Here is a 20,114-nt window from a genome sequence, read left to right as displayed (position 1 = left end):
TATTTGGTAATCAAGCTTATATTAGTTGTGTCTAAAATAATAACAAATGATGAACTAGGGCCTGAAGAAGTAGTTAATAGATTTTGCAATCTCTAATTTTTTAAGGTTTATTTATTTTTGAGAGACAGAGAGACAGAGTGTGAGCAGGGGAGGAGCAGAGAGAGACAGAGACACAGAATCCAAAGCAGGCTCCAGGCTCTGAGATGTCAACACAGAGCCCAACATGGGGCTCGAGTTCATGAACCACGAGATCATGACCTGAGCCCAAGTCCAAAGCTTAACTGACTGAGCTACCCAGGCGCCCTGCAATTTCTATTTTTAAACACAGAAACTTTTAGGATTTATCTTTATTCTTGATTATGTTCTGGATAGTTGAGATCACCAACATTGACCTCTGGAAAAAAGTGAAATTTAACTGTAACCAACATGGAGAAACTTTAGGAGTGTCATGAAACCTAACTGTCCTCTTAAGCAATTAAAAATGGAGGTAGGAAATTATGGCAAGATAGGTGGTGTTTCATAAGCATTTACAGAGACCCGAAACTACATGCTTTGAACAGTCTTCTCATTGAAACCTTACAGCAGTCCTTGGAGGAGCTTAGTGCCTTCCCCTTTTCATAGATTTCTAAAACTGTGACAAAGTTAGGAAGATGGTGGAGCTTATTATATTCTGCATATTCTCCACTTAGAAAGTCTCTGCTTCTATTATCTACTTAGAAATAATGCATACAGCATATCTTTACTTAGAAATGATGACCGAATCTCAGGACTGCAAGAATCAGTAGAGGCCATTGAACTCTACAACCCACCCTTTCTTAAATGTCATCTGTAACATCCTTTCTGAATTTGCACATCTTCAATGGCAAGAAACTTCCTGTCTCCCAAGACAGCTGATTCTATGCTTGATCAGCATCAATTAAGAGACGATTCTGCCAAGTGAGCATAAATATAAATCCTAGGGCATCTTACCATTGATGCTTGTTTTCCCTGGCGGGACCAAATAAAACATGAGATGTCATGGGATGGGCTTTCAGCTACGTGAAGACCCCTCTGATGTGCTCCGGTATTTGCTTTTCTCCAGGTTAAACCTCTTCATTTTCTTCAAGAATTTCTCTAATGACATGATTTCAGGAAGGTTAGTATAATATTAGCTTTCCTTATTGGAGTGTGCATCTTGTCCTCTTAAAGGACTCAAAACTTAACAAGAATATCTTGAGATCAAGACTAGAGTAACAGAGGGATTATCATTTCCTTTACCCTTGATGCCATTATTCCCCATGACAGCCCAGAGCCGCGTAAAATTTTGGAAGCCACATCAACATGGATCCACACTTCAAAGGTAAATTGGGATAATAGACATGAAAGTAACCTGTAAACTAATACATTCTACAAATGTTAATGCTAATTATTATTGGTTGTTAATTAAGTTTATTGTCAATTGAAACTCATGTGCCTTTAACTGATAAACTGTCTCCTCCATCCAGTTTTGTGGTTGCTTCATCTCAAGTGAAAAACATTAAGTCTTCTCAGGTTATGGACAACTGTCTTGTTTAGTTCAAGTGAGAATTTTGGCTTACCTGTTTATTTCTATTCTATTATATTCATTTCCTTAATCCCCCATTCATATTTTCTCCTCTTTTTGGAAACCTCAGTAATATATTAAATATATATACTTCAATATGCATGTATTCATATAAATTATTGTGTTGTTAATACATATGTATTGTGTTAAAGTTCTCATTTTCTTCTGTTTTTCATTTGGCATCATGTTATTTAGCTCTATCCATGGTGCTGGGTATACATCTGTTTGTTTTTTTCTTTAGCTTTTTTATTTTTTTAATGTTTATTTATTATTTTTGAGAGACAGAGACAGAGCGTGAGTGGGGGAGGGGCAGAGAGAGAGGGAGGCACGGAATCTGAAGCAGGCTCCAGGCTTTGAGCTGTCAGCACAGAGCCTAACGCAGGTCTCAAAACCACAAGCCATGAGATCCTGACCTGAGCTGAAGTCAGATGCTCAACCGAATGAGCCACCCAGGTGCCCATGTCTGTTTCTAATTGCAGTATACATTTCCAGGTTGTACATCCTACCTTTTTTTTTTAATCCATGCCCTCATGTCCTACCCAATTTTTATGTACTCTCTCCAAGTTTGTTTAAATTCTAATAAAATTTAAGGACAAAATGTACAAATTTAAATGTTTTCTTTGATAAAATTCCTTTAAGAGTGCATCATTTAAGCCTATAAAGACCTTTCTTGATCCTGATAACCATAACATCATCAGTTAGGATGCTTCTGGATCACAAAGAAAATCCACACCTGAAACTAGCTTACATAGTAGGAAAATCTATTATCTTACTTAACAAAGATCCCATTCTCAGTATCTTGCATGATTTTTAAACTTATACCTCTAGGGCTGTAGCATAGCTAATGCAGTTCCAGGAACACATCTGTACAAGACAATATCAGGCTAAAAGTGCATATCTTTTTTATATTAGGAATAAAGCTTTTCCCAGACTCCCCTAACAGAACTCCTCTAGGATCCTATTGACCAGAACTGAATCACTTGCCCATGGCCCAGCTGGTAAAGGAGGTTATGAAAACACATTTGTCATTTTCACCCTTTGTAGTAGGAGGCATGTTCTGCCCATAAGGAAGGGAGGTAGGATGGGTTGAGGAAAAGACTGCTGGGTAGGTAACCATCATTTCTGCTTCAGGGTAGTCATGATCTTTAACAAGTTCATGTTGCCTACAAATTTGGTAAGCAAGCCTTTTATATTTTAATCCAAATAGTTTGTATTCACGCTCACTCCCAAACAAACAAACTGTTGAAATTATTTGGAGTGACTACTATGCTCCAAGCATTCCACAAAATACATTTACATAAAAATAACTGTTTAATGTGCTTTTGGAGCACCTAGGTAGCTCAGTCAGTTGAGTGTCCTACTTAGGCTTAGGCCATGATCTCACGGTTTGTGGGTTTGAGCTCCATGTCGGGCTTTGCACTGACAGTGCAGAGCCTGCTTCAGATTGTCTGTCTCCCTCTCTCTCTCTGCACCTCCCCTGCTCATGCTCTCTCTTTCTCTCTCTCTCTTTCTGTTTCAAAACTAAATACACGCTAAAAAAATGTGCTTTATTATGTCCACTTCATAGATGAAGAAACTGCAGCTTAAAGAAAGCTATTTGCCCAAATTCTCATAGCCTTGTGAGCATTAAAGCTGGGATTTGAAACACATTATTTTGTGTGTGTGACCCTTGGTCCATGTTTATTCTACATCATTCTGGCTTCCTGAGAACTACTGGAAACTCTCTGCAAGATGATCTATTAATAAGAGCTCTGAATATGTTTCCTCTCCTCCCTACCCCACCCTCAACAGCTGGCCTCCCCGTGGATTAACTTCCTCCTTCAGTCCCCAAGGTCCCTGTTTGCCCAAGATCCCCTATGACCGTACACTTGCAAAACTGCAGGCCACATGAAGCAGGACTATGTGTAGTTTCACTCCCCATCCTATCTGCAGCTCCAGCACCTGTTAAAAGGATGAATGAGTAATACATGAATGAAGAAACACACTGTCGCGGTGCCTTCTGCTTTACATCTTTCCTGCCTTATCATCTGGTTTCCATCACAACTTACCTGACCTCAGTTGCAGGGCAGATGTTTAAGCTGAGATGCTAGTCCATGATAAAGCACCAGTGACTGCCTCTTGATATAGTCACCACCCCTCTCAGGTAGTACTTGCATCTTTTCTAAGGCTTTCGAAAGATGAGGTCTCAACCTAAAGAAATTGCTCTAATGGTAAAACGTTCAGGCACTGTGGTAGTCTGTGGGACTCAGTGACCTCTCAGCCTATACTGCCCAGGTGAAACTTCTGGCAGTCCTCAGGTTCCCCTCTCAGAAAATGTAAAAAATAAAAATAAAAAAAAATAAAAAAAGTCAACAACCAATTACTCTAACTATGTCCCAAACACCTTACCTATTCAAATTATCCTGCTTTATTAAAATCGAATACCATTATATTTAAGACTAATAGAAACTAGTTATTCTTTCATAGGGGGTGGAATTTAAGTTGGAGAGCACCACACAAATAACTCTTGGCACAATATCAGTGAAGTCTACTGAAAACTCCTGCTGTTTTCTTAATTTGTCTTTTCCATTCCCTGCATAGATATTCAATAGATTTGAAGTTGCCATGAATTTCTTAACTACTCATTTAAAAGCACGAGAGGAAAAACTTTAAAAAAAAAAAAAACAACCAAAACCCACCAGCATTTCCATTGTTGTAAAGAAAACTGAAATCAAGCTCTAAGTTTCCATAATAAGTTACCAAAAACACCCATCTGTATTTAGATTCCCCAAAACTAATTTTTCCATGATAATAGTGTCAATATTCAGTGGAGGAACATATTAACATTCACTAATGTGACTTAAAAAGGGGAGGTACCATGTGTTGAGTAGAAAGAATCTCTAAAAATACAACAAATCTACTTGGTAAGCAGCACAAATGGGTCTTACACTAAGCCCCACTGATCCAGCTTGGGGAGGAAATGAGTCAAGATTAAGTCCTCACACTCCACCTGAGAGAAAGAAGGTGACATTGAAACACAAGCCCCCACTTTTGCAAATGCTATGAGATCTTCAGGAACTGGCTTTGTCAACCCAGTAGGTGTTTGGATGGATCTCTCTTTTGGTCCAGAAAAATGTTTGGATCCAAGACACAAGGCTTTCACATTTTAATGGCGATGCTCATAGGTAACCCCCTCTTTTCTTGTTACTTGTATGAGCTAATTGGTGTCATTGTTAGAGTCTTTAAGGTGTTTATTTAAAAACTTATGTTAATGCTATAACAGATATTACTATCAAATGAAAATTAGAACTTTTGAGTAAGAGAAAGTTACTTAAAACAATGAGTAAAGGAAATGTTTATGCACTGAGCCCTTTGTCTTTATACTTAACTTTTTCTTGGATTTCTATTTATTAAAACTAAAAAATCTAAGTCAATTACAATAAAGATGAAACTTACTTATTTGTCTATACTTTTTGTAGAAATAATTTTTCATTAGATATTTCGTTATCTGTGACTTTCAATAAAGGGGAATGAAAGCGAAAGTCATTTTAATAGTCAAAGATATTTTTCTTAAACAAACTCTGTGTCTCTTTGATCCATTAATATTGTATGTTCTGATGAAAATATGGGATATACCAGGTAGTAAAAAGTTTCCCTATCATGAATATCATTGAAATACATTGAAATAGTTCTTATCATAGAACTAGACACTAAACTAAAAGGACTTTAGAAAAATAAAATGAAGTGACAGGTTTTAGTTAATTAAATAAACTGCCTTCACAAAACAAAATAACAGTAAACTTCAAGCAAGCCACCTCATACTATAAATACATGGACATAAATAACCAATTCATTGTCAACTAAAACCCAATTAGGAAGACTGAATGACACAGGTAATCCCTAATCCTTTTATCTTGACTGACAGCAGATCTTGTTCTTTACCAGTGGTCCAGTAGCCAATAAAAGAAGCTTCCATCTTTTTTCCACTTTCACTGTGTTGGGCTCATCCAATAAATATGCCCGATCTTATTTTACATTGGAGATGTTAATAGAACTGATTTTAAACAGGGCAAAAAGCATAGACTACTGCTCATTATTCTGCTTTTAATATCTAATTCTGTTTATTTTCTTTAGACTATTGACCTTAACACAAGTTTCCTCTCCTATCTTGTTTTTGGGGATTTTTCATGATAGTAAAATGTGAAACTAGCTTCTCTGCTTGTATTTAAAGAAAAAATGTTATTGGTAGTTATTGTACGGAAGATCAAATGTGTAAACTTTAGGACTCATAAAAAGAAGTACAATAAGCAACAAAAGAAAGGACTAACATTTGTACTTACTTGCTAACCAAGGATAAATGAAGAGGTAATACGGTAAATTGTAAGAACTGAAATGTCTTGTAGCAGACACTAATAATCTTAGGTGTGGACAAATTTAGTAGCTGTCTATGTGTCTTCTTGTATCTGGTTTCTTCTTGTTTTACTCTGTGACAAATCCTTGTGTCACTGATCTTTATGAGAAACCGTGTTGGTGTTTCATTCAACAATTCCCCATTTTTCTCCACTGCATTTAGAAAATAAATGAACAAGCACATAAATAAATAAAGCAAAACAATAAAAATGATATATCCCCAGGGCTTCTCTAGTCTATCTTTAATCTTTCTGACTTAATTTTTTATACATAAATTCTCCATGCCAACTAGATTGACAAATCCACCATCACCTCTAAATGTCTTATACTTTTCCAATGATAAATTATTGTTTATTCAGTTATTTCCACATACCTTTTTGTCAGTCTGATCCATACTTGAAAACTTGTATTAAATCCTTTCTCCTTCAAGCCTGGCTAGCCCAGCCTAGCCTGAGGAGAAATCTCCCTCGGGAGATTCATCACTGTTAAGTTACTGCTTACACAATTCACTTGGAATTCATCATATACTGTTTAGTGAAATCCCTTCAGTGTTGTCTTACACTATCATTTCATTTTTTACAAAGTTTTCTTCAGTAAACTCATTGAGGACAGGGACCAGTTACTACCTCATGTTATCTACAGTATTTTACATATGGTAGACATGTAATCACTATGTTCAATGTTGAGTTTTCATAGCTAAAGACTTATGATTATTTCTGATTCAATGCATTTCCACTAAAACTTTATAGATCTTCTCTGCTGTCGCCTGAATTTGAGCCTCACATGTTAACCATTCATTGGGAACCTACTATGTGCAATGTATTTTCATAAATATGTACTGCTATTATAATGTAATTATAATGTAATATTATCATTGTAGGCATATCGAGGCCATGTCTGTCTCCTCTACTTTGCAGTCCTATGTGAGGATAGGGCACGGAGTAGATATTTGTAAATTTGACAAAACAACAAATTGAAGTTTCAAATAAGAGGTCAAGATACGGTCTCTGTGAGGTACCGAAGTGAATTATGAGAAAGACTCTAATGCAGAATGTCAAAATAAATACTAGGCTTCAGGCTTTGAAATGTTTATGCATTTTAAGCATATGTGAAAGTTCTTGAGAGGTAGTTTAAAGGAATGAGTCTGTGAAGAGACTTTTTTGGAGAGTCTTGCTGCTGTGCTGTGACTTGTACCCCACCACTCAGTTTTGGGGGTTGGAAGCTATATTTTAACCCCAAGCAGAGTGAGGCGCTTCAAGAAGAAATCTGGTCTCACCTAAATGTGGAGAAGGGGTCACAAGCATGGTCAGCTTAGACTGGATTCTCCAGCTCTCTGAGGAATCTACAGAAGAAAGGGTGTGACTCTTCACCTAAGGCAGCAGGAAAGAGAAAGAAAGAAGTGCTGCCCTGTTGTACTGGAAAGTAAATGTGCCTGCCTCCAACCAGTCAAAGGCACACAAATTGTAAGGCCCACATGGAAATCATGGTAGGAATATCAGTCAGTGGTCAGTGTGAAAGAGATCCTCTCCTATAGGCTTCTGTCAGAAGGGGAAGGAACCCCAACGGAGAGAGTTGGTAAAGGAGTGAGTCTCAGTAAACCAAGAGTGACAGGGTTGGGGACCGGCAGTGTGGGAGCTGCTGGTCAAAGGAGAGGTAATGCCTGCTTCCCCCAGAGTCTCTGGTGCGTCAGGTGGAGGAACAGAGCAAAGGAGGAAAAGTCTTCTCTTAATTAAATGTTTAAAGGCACTGTGGGGGGAAAAAAACCAAAGTATTTTGCTTTAATTATAACCCATGACTTGTTCAATAGTCTCCTTAATTAATGATTACTGATGAATTTTTTTTTTGTTCTCAAAATCCTGTGAAAATAAAATTTAAGTCAAATATCTTCTAATATAAAAGTTTAGACTCTTCATAAATTCAGTTAAATTAAATTTGCATCAGAACACTCTTTTAGGATGTATCTCCTATATCAGTTTTTTTTTTACCTCTAAGGATGAGGCCATAACAAATCAGTTCAATTTGGTTTTATTTTTTTCTGCTCATCAAGCTTTTCATAACGCATATGTGCTCAGCATTGTAAAGTGCAGTGGCTGGTTCTAATTGAGTTTATAAGACGTTCACTCTTTTTATGGAGCTTGAAATATATTTGGATTAACAAAGATTGTGTGAAAGCAATCCAAGTAGTGTAAAATGTAAGTACAACAGGACCCTTTCAAGAGTCTAAATTGCATACATAATGGCGGTGGGCAAAGATAAACATTGGATATATTCATCTGAAAATATGCCCCCCCCAAAAAAAAAAACACCTTAGGTTTTGGATTGGATTAGATTAAATGCATTATAAATACTTTAATCACCCTACAAAGGTCATCATTAATTAAATAATTCAAAAATTAAGTACCAGGTATCGAATGTGAGCAAGGCACTATGCTGTGGTTTAGATGTATTTTGGTGAATAAAACAGACATTATCCCTTCCTTTGTGAAGAACACAATATAATGAGATTCTAGCCTAATATGCTCATTATGGAAAGTTATGCAATTTGTGGGTCACTCCATATACCCACACCTTCAAATGTGCCATAGTACTCTTTGAATTTTGTCATTAGAGGGTATTTCTTTTGTTTATTACTTTCTAATAACAACCAACACTTATTGAGAATGTATTATATATCAAGGAATGTTATGATCATCTTATATATCAAGCGATATTATGATCATCTTATGATCATGTTATATGATCATCCTATATGATGTGAGATTAATTCAATCATTTAAAAGCCCTCTGAGGTAAGCACTACTATTAGCACCATTTTGTAGATGAGAAAATGGAGACACAAAAGTAAATGTAACCTGTTCACAGCATAGCTGGGATTCAGATCTTTAACCCTGTCAATATAGGAGTCTTTGATTAAATTTTTATAATTTAATTTTAATATTTAATATTTTAAGTTATCTTACATTTTTGTACTCTTAACACATACATTTAGGCATGGAATTAAATGGGAAAATAAGAACACACATTAGTAATAACAGTAAATGAGAATACACTAAATTATCAGTGAAAGAATGGAGTGTGTCAGATTAGATTTTAAAAACCCAGAAACCAGATTTGGGAGTGCTTTGGAGTTTAGACTTCAGTCTTTCTAAGCCTCAGTATCCTCTGTGAAAGAGAGCTAAGAATATCTGCACTGAAAACCTCAGAAGACCGTGGTAGGCACAGATACGTTATGTGGATGAAGGTGTTGGGGAAACCATACTGTGCTATACACACACGTCAATTTTTGTTAACCTATTTGTTCATTTGAACCTCACAGGAAAAGCAATAGCCATCACTCTTGAAAGGTGTATTTCTTCTTGTTACTTTGATTACATGAATTCTAAGAATTCTCTAATTATCTTTCTTTGACTTGGAATCAGAAAAAAGTAAAAGAAAGTGAAGTTAAAACTATGAGACAGAGTGTTATGGGAAGTATTTCATGGTTTATACTAGACTTATGGAAAGGAGGAAACAGGGGCTTCTGTTCACCTTAGAAACTATCCATGGTGAGAGTTGTCTAGACTTTCTATATATCTGGCAAACTTTGGTTTTAGGGATTATGAAGAGGTAAAAACAAGATAAAAGGCAAAATCACCAATTTCAAGTACAATAGAGTAAAATCAGCAGCCTAGGACAGGATAAACAATATCAGAGAATAGAGTCCCCAAATAAATAGTATGAACCAAGCATCACTGCCAAGAACAACCTTTTCCTCTTTTATCATTTTTATCATATTGAGTTCCACAAAAATGTCTGACAATAATGGTTTGAGTCAACCACTATACTTGGCAAATAACTTATTTCTGGAGGAAGAATTCAAGGTCTCCCATGACTGCACTTCTCTGCACAATGTACACAGAACGATATAATCAATTTTAGCTTCCTCAATAACTATTCACATTTTATTCCATTAACGTCAAAAGCCTAAACTAGCTCTCCACTTCCAGAGATTATACATGAACATTATGTGAAACTTCTATTTCTGATCTGAATATATGGAATTTCAACGTATTCTTTGTTATTTAACAGGAATCCACTGTGAAGAAGACATTGATGAATGCTCTTCAAACCCTTGCCAAAATGGTGGTACTTGTGAGAATTTGCCTGGCGATTATACTTGCCATTGCCCGTATGATAACCAGTTGGGAACATTTTATGGAGGAAGGAACTGTTCTGATCTTTTCCTGGGCTGTACCCATCACCAATGTCTAAATAATGGAATATGTATCCCTCACTTCCAAAATGGCCAGCATGGATTCAGCTGCCTATGTCCTTCTGGCTTTACCGGATCGCTGTGTGAAATTGTCACCACACTTTCTTTTGAGGGCAATGGCTTCCTGTGGATCACAAGTGGCCCAGTTACAGCCAAGGGCTTCGTTTGTAACATAGCCCTCAAGTTTCAGACTGTTCAGCCAATGGCACTTCTACTTTTCCGAGGCAACGGGGACATGTTTATAATGCTGGAGTTGCTAAGTGGCTACGTTCACTTGTCAATTCAAGCCAATAATCAGTCAAAGGTGCTCCTGTACATTTCCCATAACACCAGTGATGGAGAATGGCACTCAGTGGAGGTGATGTTTGCAGAGGCTGTGACCCTTACTTTACTTGACAACTCTTGTAAGGAGAAGTGCATCAGTAAAGCTCCTTCTCCATTTGAAAACGATCAATCAACATGTGCTTTTCAAAACTCCTTTTTGGGTGGTTTACCGGTGGAAACGAGCAGCAATGGCCTTGCTCTGCTTAACATCTATAATATACCATCCACACCTTCATTTGTAGGCTGTCTCCAAGACATTAAAATTGATTCAAATCATATTACTCCAGGGAACATTTCATCTGGCTCATCATTAAATGTCAAGGCAGGCTGCGTGAGAAAGGATTGGTGTGAAAGACAACCTTGTCAAAATAGAGGACGCTGCATCAACTTGTGGCTTAATTACCAATGTGATTGCTACCGGCCCTACAAAGGCCTGAATTGCCTGAGAGGTGAGATATGGCTGGGCACCCAGGAATGCTATATGCCTGAGAGCAGAGCAGTAACAAAAATACCCAGCCTGCTTCTCCTGTTAGGAAACATAATGACCCCTCAGTACTTCTGCTTCTGGTTGCCTACTGATGGGAAAAAAGAAGAGGCTAGTAATGTGCATTAATTAATTTTGAGTGAATTCTTTAGATGCCAGGGCACTCATGCAGAGAAGTAAAAAAAAAAAAAAAAAAAGCTGAGAGCTCCTATCTAAATGAGTTTTCATCTTGATGAGTTTACAAAGTGCTATTACAATTTTACCATTTGCTACATGTCAGAAATTTATTATAAACCTATTTGAAAGAGAAATAATCTTTTTGGGGGAAAAAACCATTAGACATGGAACTAGTCAATGTCTTGTGCATAGTAGACTCTTAGGAAATATTTACTCCCTTACTATCCTTTCTGTTCGATTCACACTTGCTCCAAAATAATGCTACCACTTAGCATTTTTATAGACCATCAGTTTTTTTCAGAGGTATATTTTCCAAGGCTGCATTGGAGAAAACTGATATTCTGCCTAGGCATCCTAAGGGGAAAAAATGTGGATGTGGATGGTAACAACAGTGAAATTTTAGAGAGACCATACACTAATTGATCTAAATTTTCTACCAAATCACACCTTGAAATTATTTCAAACTCCTTAACTTCCAACATCGTTCCAAAGACTGCTGTTGATAGTGATCAATATATACCTGTTTCTTTTTATTATTATTATCATGCCTTGAAAATGTCTGAGAGGTAATTGCAACAGACTGCTTTGAAGTTTAGCTGTAATTTACCCTAAGATTGTAGAGCAGCTTGAAATAGGACAACATCTGGTAAATAGTCTTCTCTGCTTTATATGAAGTAAAATTAAAACCAGTCTTAGCCTCTACCCTATTCCATGTATGAATTGCTAAGAGTTATTAGAAACTATTCATGGGTCTCCCCCCTAACCACAATATTCATTACAAATCATGGACCTGTTTGACAATGAGGTATGGCATCTACTAGCTCGATGTAATATTTTAAGTAGAATGGCAAGTTGTTTTGTGATTTTTTTAAGGAGAAAAAGAGATATTATGCTGAGGCAATGTTCACTTTTTGAAGAAAAAATTAATTGACCCAAGGCAATATTTTTACTACATATACAAAATAACAAACAGATGCTGACTCGTTTTGACTGGCTTCCAAATGCAGCGACCCATGAGGTTAATACTGACCATGGTGATGCTAACTGTCCTGGTAAATAGTTTCAAGGGATGCCAAGCCAGTGGGTTCTGGTTTTCTTTAGTTTATTTTTTCCAACTTGGAAAGTTATTATGTTTTTAAACCAAATTCCTGAATTGGTTACCTGCCCCACCTCCCCCAGCTTCCTGATTCCCCTACATTATTTGAAACTGTTTAACCCTCATAAAAATGCTTGGCTTCAAAAATTGTCTTCGTAAGGAGGGAATTCTGTAAAATCTTCTCTTTCTGAAGATTCTTGGTATAAGTTTAAGAAAAGTTATATTTTTCATATCACCTGAGTCATAAAACTAAAATATTCTGTATTTGCTGTTATCTGTGATATTTGCTGGGGAGCTTATTCTTGTTACAAAAGAGGCTTACAAGCTGTAATGAGAACATGGAGTCTTCTATCATCGTGCATATATGTACAAGAGGGAGGAGAGGTACTAAAAATTACAAAGGCAAACTTCATGCAGTTCGTGATCTTGTTTCCATGTTTCCCAATCATGGTACACATTGCAATGAACAAGCAGAAATGGATAGATTTAATCGGCTGACTAAACATGAATGACATGGAGATTTCCAATATTTTCATATTGATCTTTTAAAAATAATTAAATGTCTCACTAAGGGAAGTTCTGGAAAGGGTTTCTCAAAGCTTAGTTCTCAGAACTGTCTAGAAGGTTGCCTCAGCATATCTTGTGCTGGCTGTGTATAAGAACATGGAGCTTCCAAGATATTGTTCGGAATGAAGGCTTCTTGCCTTCTACAGAATATTTGATTTGTAGAGGCAATGTACGTATGTTGTGTCTTCAGCCATACATCTGGACTTTGAATATCTTCTCCTGTTAGAATTGAAATTTCTTAGATATAGAAGGGACTTTATTCAGTGACTATATTTTAAATTCTTGTGTCTGCCAAGGGTAGTGGTCTAACTCCTGCTTACACATGTTTAGGAATGAAGAACTCATTTACTCCATCATGCCAGAAACTGCCCCAAGTTGTTTCTTACTGTTTCTTGGTGATCTCATCTAGTCCTGTGGTTTAAAATAGCATTAATTACACTGACAAATCCAAAAAATATTATAGTTACCCCAGAATGTCTCCCTTGCACCTCTATATCTAACTGCTTAGTAGACATTTTCACCTGGATATCAATAGGACATCTCAAATTTAATATAGACTCCCACTCTCCTCCCAAATATGTTCTTCCTGTTTTCTTTTTTTCTTTTTTTTTAAAAAATTTTATTTGAGAAAGAGAGAGCATGAGCTGGGGAGAGGGGCAGAGGGAGAGAGAAAGACAGAGAGAAACTTAAGCAGGCTCCATGCTCCACGCAGAGTCTGATGCAGGGCTCAGTCCCACGACCCTGGGATCATGACCTGAGCCGAAATCAAGAGTTGGCCACTCAACTAAGCCATACAGGTGCCCTCCTCTTGTTTTCTTTTCATTGCGCGAATGGAAATTTAATGCTTCTAGTTGGTTAGGGAAAAAAACCTTAGAGGTGAACTTGCCTTAGAAAATCAGGTTGATTCTACCTTCAAAATATTTCCAAAATCCGACTACTTCTCATCACCTTCACCATTACCACTGACCCAAGCCACCATTAATTCTCTCTTGAATTTCTGCAAAAATATCTCTACATTCTTGGAGGTTTTGTTCAAATGTTATCTTCTAAGAGAGTACTTCTCTGACTACTCTATTAAAAAATTCCAATTCTGCTCCTACCCCAGCACTCCCTATTCCCTGTCCTTACCTGATTTATATTTATTTATTTACCTGACATACCATATAGTTTGTTTCTTTATCTGTGTCTGATCTGCAACTGCCAACTAGGCTTTAAGAAGACAGGGACTTTAGTGCCTAAATATCAATGTTTTGGAAGGTAAGGGTTCATTTTTATACATCTCAAGAGTTTGCTTCATTTGATGTACACCAATAATATTGACACATTCGTGCATTACTAACTTCTTTGACCACATGAAATTCTTGGTGAGTTCAGTGCTCAGCTTTGCCCCCTACTTGTCTATCTCCCATGCCTCTCCCAACCAGGACCATAGAAGGAAGACTTCTCTGTTCAACTCCTTTGCCTTTTATTATTATTTGGAGTATGATCCCCAAAGAGGATTTGTGAATCTAATTCTTGATTTCTTTCTTTAGAAAGATTGATTTGATTTAATGACATTCGCTTCAGTATGTCCTCAAATAGCAAAGATGATAGCCTCCTGAACAGTCTGCTTAGAGATGTTACAGGAAGAGCTCGTTTTCTCCGAATTTCTTCCACCAGGTTGGAAGATAGTAGTATCTGAAATTCTACCATTAAGCCCCAACATTTTAAGGCAGTAAAGGAGAGGTTCTTAAGTTTATTGGCACAGAGATCTTTCTCTTCTGTAATCAATGGGCCTTGGCTATAAACTCCAAACCAAAATGTAGTTGTTTTTAGAAAACTCAGTAAACTGAGTAAATTTCAGTAAACTTGGAAGTTTCCAGAAAAGGGGTCAAATTGTAAAAAATATGTATGTGTTTGTGTGTGTGTGTATTTTCATCTTCTGGCCCTTCTTACTTGTGAGTCTTAAAATGTTTCTTCTTTGTTTCTCCTCCTCTATTTTGACACTGAAGAGTATGTAGCAGGCAGATTTGGCCAGGATGATTCCACTGGATATGCTGTTTTTAATCTTGACAAGAGTTATGGAGACAACTTCACCATCTCCATGTTTGTTCGAACACATCGACCATCGGGCTTACTTCTAGCTTTGGAAAACAGGACTTATCAATACATCCGAGTTTGGCTAGAGCATGGCAGACTAGCAATGCTACATCCAGGTTCTTCCAAATTAGTAGTAAAATTTGTTCTTAGTGATGGAAATGCCCACTTGATATCTTTGAAAATCAAGCCAAATAAAATTGAACTATACCAGTCTTCACGAAACCTAGGATTTATTTCTGCCCCTACATGGAAAATCCAAAAAGGAGATGTCATCTACATTGGTGGCCTGCCTGACATACAAGAGACTGAAGCTAAAGGTGGTTTCTTCAAAGGCTGTATCCAAGATATAAGATTAAACAACCAAAATCTTGAATTCTTCCCAAATTCAACAAACAATGCATCCCACAATCCAGTTCTTGTCAATGTGACCCAAGGCTGTCCTGGAGACAACATGTGCAAGGTAGGATTATTCAAACCAACTATGTATATTGTGTGCTAAATTGTTTCATTAAATAATTTATTATAACCATTCTTTGCATGTGAAGATAATGTTACTGACTCACCAGCCACAGAATAAAACTTCATAAATATTTTTTCAGCAAGACTGGGGGATTTATATTGAGCCATTAAAAAAATCACCTTGACCTTGTTGGCATCATGGTCTATTTAATCATCCAAGATAACTCTAGACACGTGCTTCTACTACCACAACAACAAAACTACCTAAGGATAACAGTATTTTAATTCCCAAACTCTTAACGGCATCCCAGAAGTTTAACTGGATTAACTCATTGTGGAAGAGATCATTAACTTTATATTAAATGCCCAACAACCATTGTTTGGAACTACTATTAAGTCAACAGCAACAACAACAGAAACCCTGAGTGGTAGGTAGTTTCCTTCTGGTAGTTGGATTTGAAATTCTCTGAAATCTATTTGTATTTTGTATGCTCTTCCAAAAGCTATTTAAATATATGAACTTGTCAGCTCTACATGACCTTTCAAAGAAAAAGAAGGAAACACATTTATATCTGTTGAACATTTATTGAGCTTGACTATTGCCATGCACTGGGCTTACTTCTAAATGTAAAAAAATGAATCATCTTAACATTACTAGACGAGCACTTCCAAAATCCCAGGTACTATTTTACATAGATGAACCCACTTAATTCTGTGGAAGGACTGCTGTGTTAGCCCCATTTATGTTATTTACAGATAAGGAAACTGAAGTTTAGATAGCCTATGTAACTAGCCGAAATCACATCTTAACAGTGGGAATGGGATAAATATAGTCTCAGCTCTTAGAAATTCTCTCTTAAATACTTTAACTTTGAGAATTTTATGAGAAATCGTTTAAGAACTCAAATAATAATAGTATGTTTTTGATTGAGAGGCAGGGCAACTGAAGAGGTCACTGTATCTGGACCCAGAGGATCTAGGTACCAAGTTTCACTTCTTACTAAAATCTTGAGTAACAGGAAGGTGTTTTCCTCATTAGTAAAAAGAGAAGTAATAACCTCTACCTCAAATGGTAATTGGTGTGATTGAAAATGCCTGGTAATTTGGAAATTCCATAGAATATTATACCTTTTAAAATCCTCTTTGTGTTGTAGAAAACCAGTGCCATGTCGTTTCTAGTTCTCATTTCATCTCCTTCTGTTTCTTTCTCTCCCCATTTCTCTTTCAGAAAAGAGTTGGGAATGGTAGCAGTAAGTTTTATTCCATTTGATAACCCAATGAATATAAAAAATTCACGATGTGAAGATGTAAAAATAACAGCTATGGGGTCTTGCCTTTACCGTTTCCATATTTAGTTGCCAGAGCTTTTTATACCTTTGATTTTTTGTCTCCTCAGTCCAACCCCTGTCACAATGGAGGTGTTTGCTATTCCCTGTGGGATGACTTCTCATGTTCCTGCCCTGCGAACACAGCTGGGAAAGCCTGCGAGGAAGTTCAGTGGTGTCAGCTCAGCCCGTGTCCTCCCAAAGCCCAGTGCCAGTTGGTGCCTCGAGGATTTGAATGTAGGTGGAGCTTAAAGTTATCATCCATCCAATTGGGTATTTCACTTCCACGAGGCAACCCAGGAAAAGAATACAGAACCTGCTTCTCAAGGAAACCTGTGGCTCTTTCTCCCTGACTTGAGTAGTACAATAAACCTAATATAATAATAATATCCAGATTGGCTTCATGCCCCATCCTGCCCCTGAGGGCAGGGAGGGGAGGGGTGGGGAGTAAATGGAGGTCAGAGCAACACCAAACCTAGGTACTTGATGATTTGAGGCTAATTTCTGAAGAAATTAACCAAGTAATATTTGGCTCTCCTTTCCTTATTGGGAATACAGAATAAAGTCCTAGTGCAAGCTCATGGACTTTTGTTAACTATGAGGCCTCAGGCAGTTGACCCGATCTCCCTAATCTAAAGCTTTCTCAGTAAAATGGGGATAAAACATCTAAAAATTTGTGTGTGTGTGTGTATGTGATGATTTTTAACCTTAAGTATAAACAATGAAACACAGTAGGCATTCTATTGTTTTCTGAGTATTTTCCTCAATCTGAAATGTTTTCTTGACCATCTTCAGTACTAAAGACCATGGTTTTCCAAATGTTAGCAAATTTGAATACTATATTCATGATTTTGACATTTCTACATACTCACCACACTATTATTTATATTTTCTCTCCTTTCCTACGTCAAATAATGCGGTCTAATCAATAACAGCAAATCTTCGTGTTTGCACTGAATTCTAGTCTCTTCCCTTTATCTGAAGATTTTGCTTCTGGAATTTTTCCCTTGCTCTTCAGCACCATTAACATCTCTGTCAGTGTATAAACACACTGCCAAATTTCCTCATTACAACAAATTTCCCTTGGCCACCCTCTGTCGCCACCAGCTACCATCCCATTTTTTGCTTCCTTTTATAACATGATAAACTCTTGAAAGAGTTGTCCTCAATCTGCCTCTGATGTCTTACCCCGTTTATTCTTCTACCCCATTCCACCAGGGGCCATCACACCCTACCCGTGTCTTGAACTCGCTCAACTCAGAGCTTGGGCAGGTGGTCTTCATCATTTCAGTTAGGTTCCAACCCAAATGTCCTCCTATCTGGCTTTATTTTTCTTCATATCTCTTATGATTCTTTCATGTTCTGTTGTATATGTACTTGTTTACTTGTTCATCATCCCTTTCCTCACTGGAATATACATTTCAAAAGGGAAGGAAATTTCCTATCTGGCTTCTCACATTATTCTCAGCACTTAGAAGAGTGCCAAACATATAGGATGTTGTCAATAAGTATTTGCTAAATGAATAAAAGGACATTATTTTTCTTCAAGTGGACTCAGTATTTCACTTAAATGCTCCAGACTTTAAGTGATATATATCACCTTAGAAAACATTGCACTAAAATAATGGAATGGAACCAGAGAATAATTTGACCTCAAATTTATTTCAACAACAGTCTGTTTAGACTGAGCTGCAGCGACTGAGGAAAAGAGAGTATGTTTACTTTTCTGTTTCTGTATTTTCTTTCTTTCTTTTTTTATCATTATTTTTTATTTTAGAGAGAGAGAGAGCGTGAGCAGGGGAGAGGAGCAGAGGGAGAGAGAGAGAACCTTTAGTCCCAACACGGGGTTTATCCCACAACCATGGGATCACGACCTGAGCCAAAGTCAAGAGCCCAACACTCAGCCAACTGAGCCACCCAGGCGCCCCTGTTTCTGTATTGTCAAGACATATTTAAAGAATATATGAAATGTGTTATACTATATGTATACACTTGGGAAAGTTTTCTAGAATAAATATAGTTACATGTTTCATATTTTAAATATACATAACTGAATTATGGTATAGTAAGGCAGATATATACGCTATATAAAGTATGATGCGTTGGCATAAAGAATGCTATTTGGTTTCTAATATGACACCAAAGTTTATTTATTTCTTTTTAATTTTTTTAATGTTTTATTTATTTTTGAGACAGAGAGATACAGAGCATGAGCAGGGGAGGGGCAGAGAGACAGGGAGACACAGAATCCGAAACAGGCTCCAGGCTGTTGGCACAGAGCCCGACGCGGGCCTTGAACCCACAAACCGTGAGATCATGACCTGAGCCGAAGTCGGACGCTCAACCGACTGAGCCACCCAGGCACCCCATGACACCAAAGTTTAAATGCAACCTTTCCATTGTTCTATCTCTGAACTGCTTATTTAAAATAATGTATTATGAATTTTATTGTTAATTGTTTGATAGAAATATTAAAGGTCTTGGACCCAGTTATGTTCTACAAAAGGGTTTGAATCATTTGGAGTATTTTCACAGGGAAAAAAGAATAGGATTGCTAAAAACAGTGCAGACCAAGAACCATACCCCTGGTGTATATTGTCTTCGTTTTGATGTAAAGCAGTTTAGGATTTGGACACGCTGCATCAGAAAGGAGTGAAGTGAATCTTCATTGCTACTGCATGCCCACTACAGAAAGAATAGAAAGTTTGCCTCTGATCTCCCAAAAAGTCTCAACATGTTTTAAAAGCATGACTTATCTTAATGAAGGAAGAAAATGTAAATCAATAGGAAGGGTGAGTTTTTACTAATTGACAGGTGTGAACCCTAGAACATGCTTCTGCTACTTTATGTAATTTTAATTTTATGTGATCTTATGACCCTATTGTATTTTCTTTCAAGTAAGATATATTGAGAAGATTAGGCCTAATAGAATAACATACTCTAGAGTGCATAGCTCATGCATCACCCCGAGTTTGCCTGTAGGGCATCCTATCAGAAAACCAAGACTTAAAAATTTACAACCCATCTTATATACAGGTGTGTGTCTTTCTTATGATAAAGTTCCCAAAAAGAAAACGTGAAATACAAATATTGTTATGTGTATTGTGATTTCACCCAGATGAGGAGTGATTTCAGTGTGCTCCACAATGTTAGTAAAATGAATTTCTTTAGCATTGTAGACAGTATTCGTCCTGTAGGAGTTGGAGAGCTAATGAGATTTGTTATTTTAATATTTATTTAAAAACATGGAATAAGACACTCGTTGCTCCTTTACTCCCTAATCCCAACCCCAAACTTGGTTGGTGGGAAAAACACAACAGTCAAAAGTTATAAAACCAAGTGAAATTTTAATTCAAATAATACATTTGAATTGTACACTT

General features: G+C 37.0%; 1 protein-coding gene across 1 annotated transcript in view; it reads left to right on the top strand.

The window, feature by feature from the left end:
• CRB1 (crumbs cell polarity complex component 1) overlaps positions 1–20,114 on the top strand; it is a 209,622-nt gene that overhangs the window by 145,400 nt on the left and 44,108 nt on the right. Inside the window, exons 6-8 of the mRNA XM_047076412.1 lie at positions 10,040–10,996; positions 14,863–15,410; positions 16,806–16,971. Coding sequence (XP_046932368.1) covers positions 10,040–10,996; positions 14,863–15,410; positions 16,806–16,971 — 1,671 coding nt within the window. The remainder of the gene's footprint in view (positions 1–10,039; positions 10,997–14,862; positions 15,411–16,805; positions 16,972–20,114) is intronic.

This window comes from Lynx rufus, unplaced genomic scaffold, assembly GCF_022079265.1.
Source record: "Lynx rufus isolate CCGP_SWC_20201006 ecotype Redwood Valley unplaced genomic scaffold, mLynRuf1.p SCAF_15, whole genome shotgun sequence".
NCBI lineage: Eukaryota > Metazoa > Chordata > Mammalia > Carnivora > Felidae > Lynx > Lynx rufus.
This window is presented reverse-complemented; position numbering and strand designations above follow the sequence as displayed.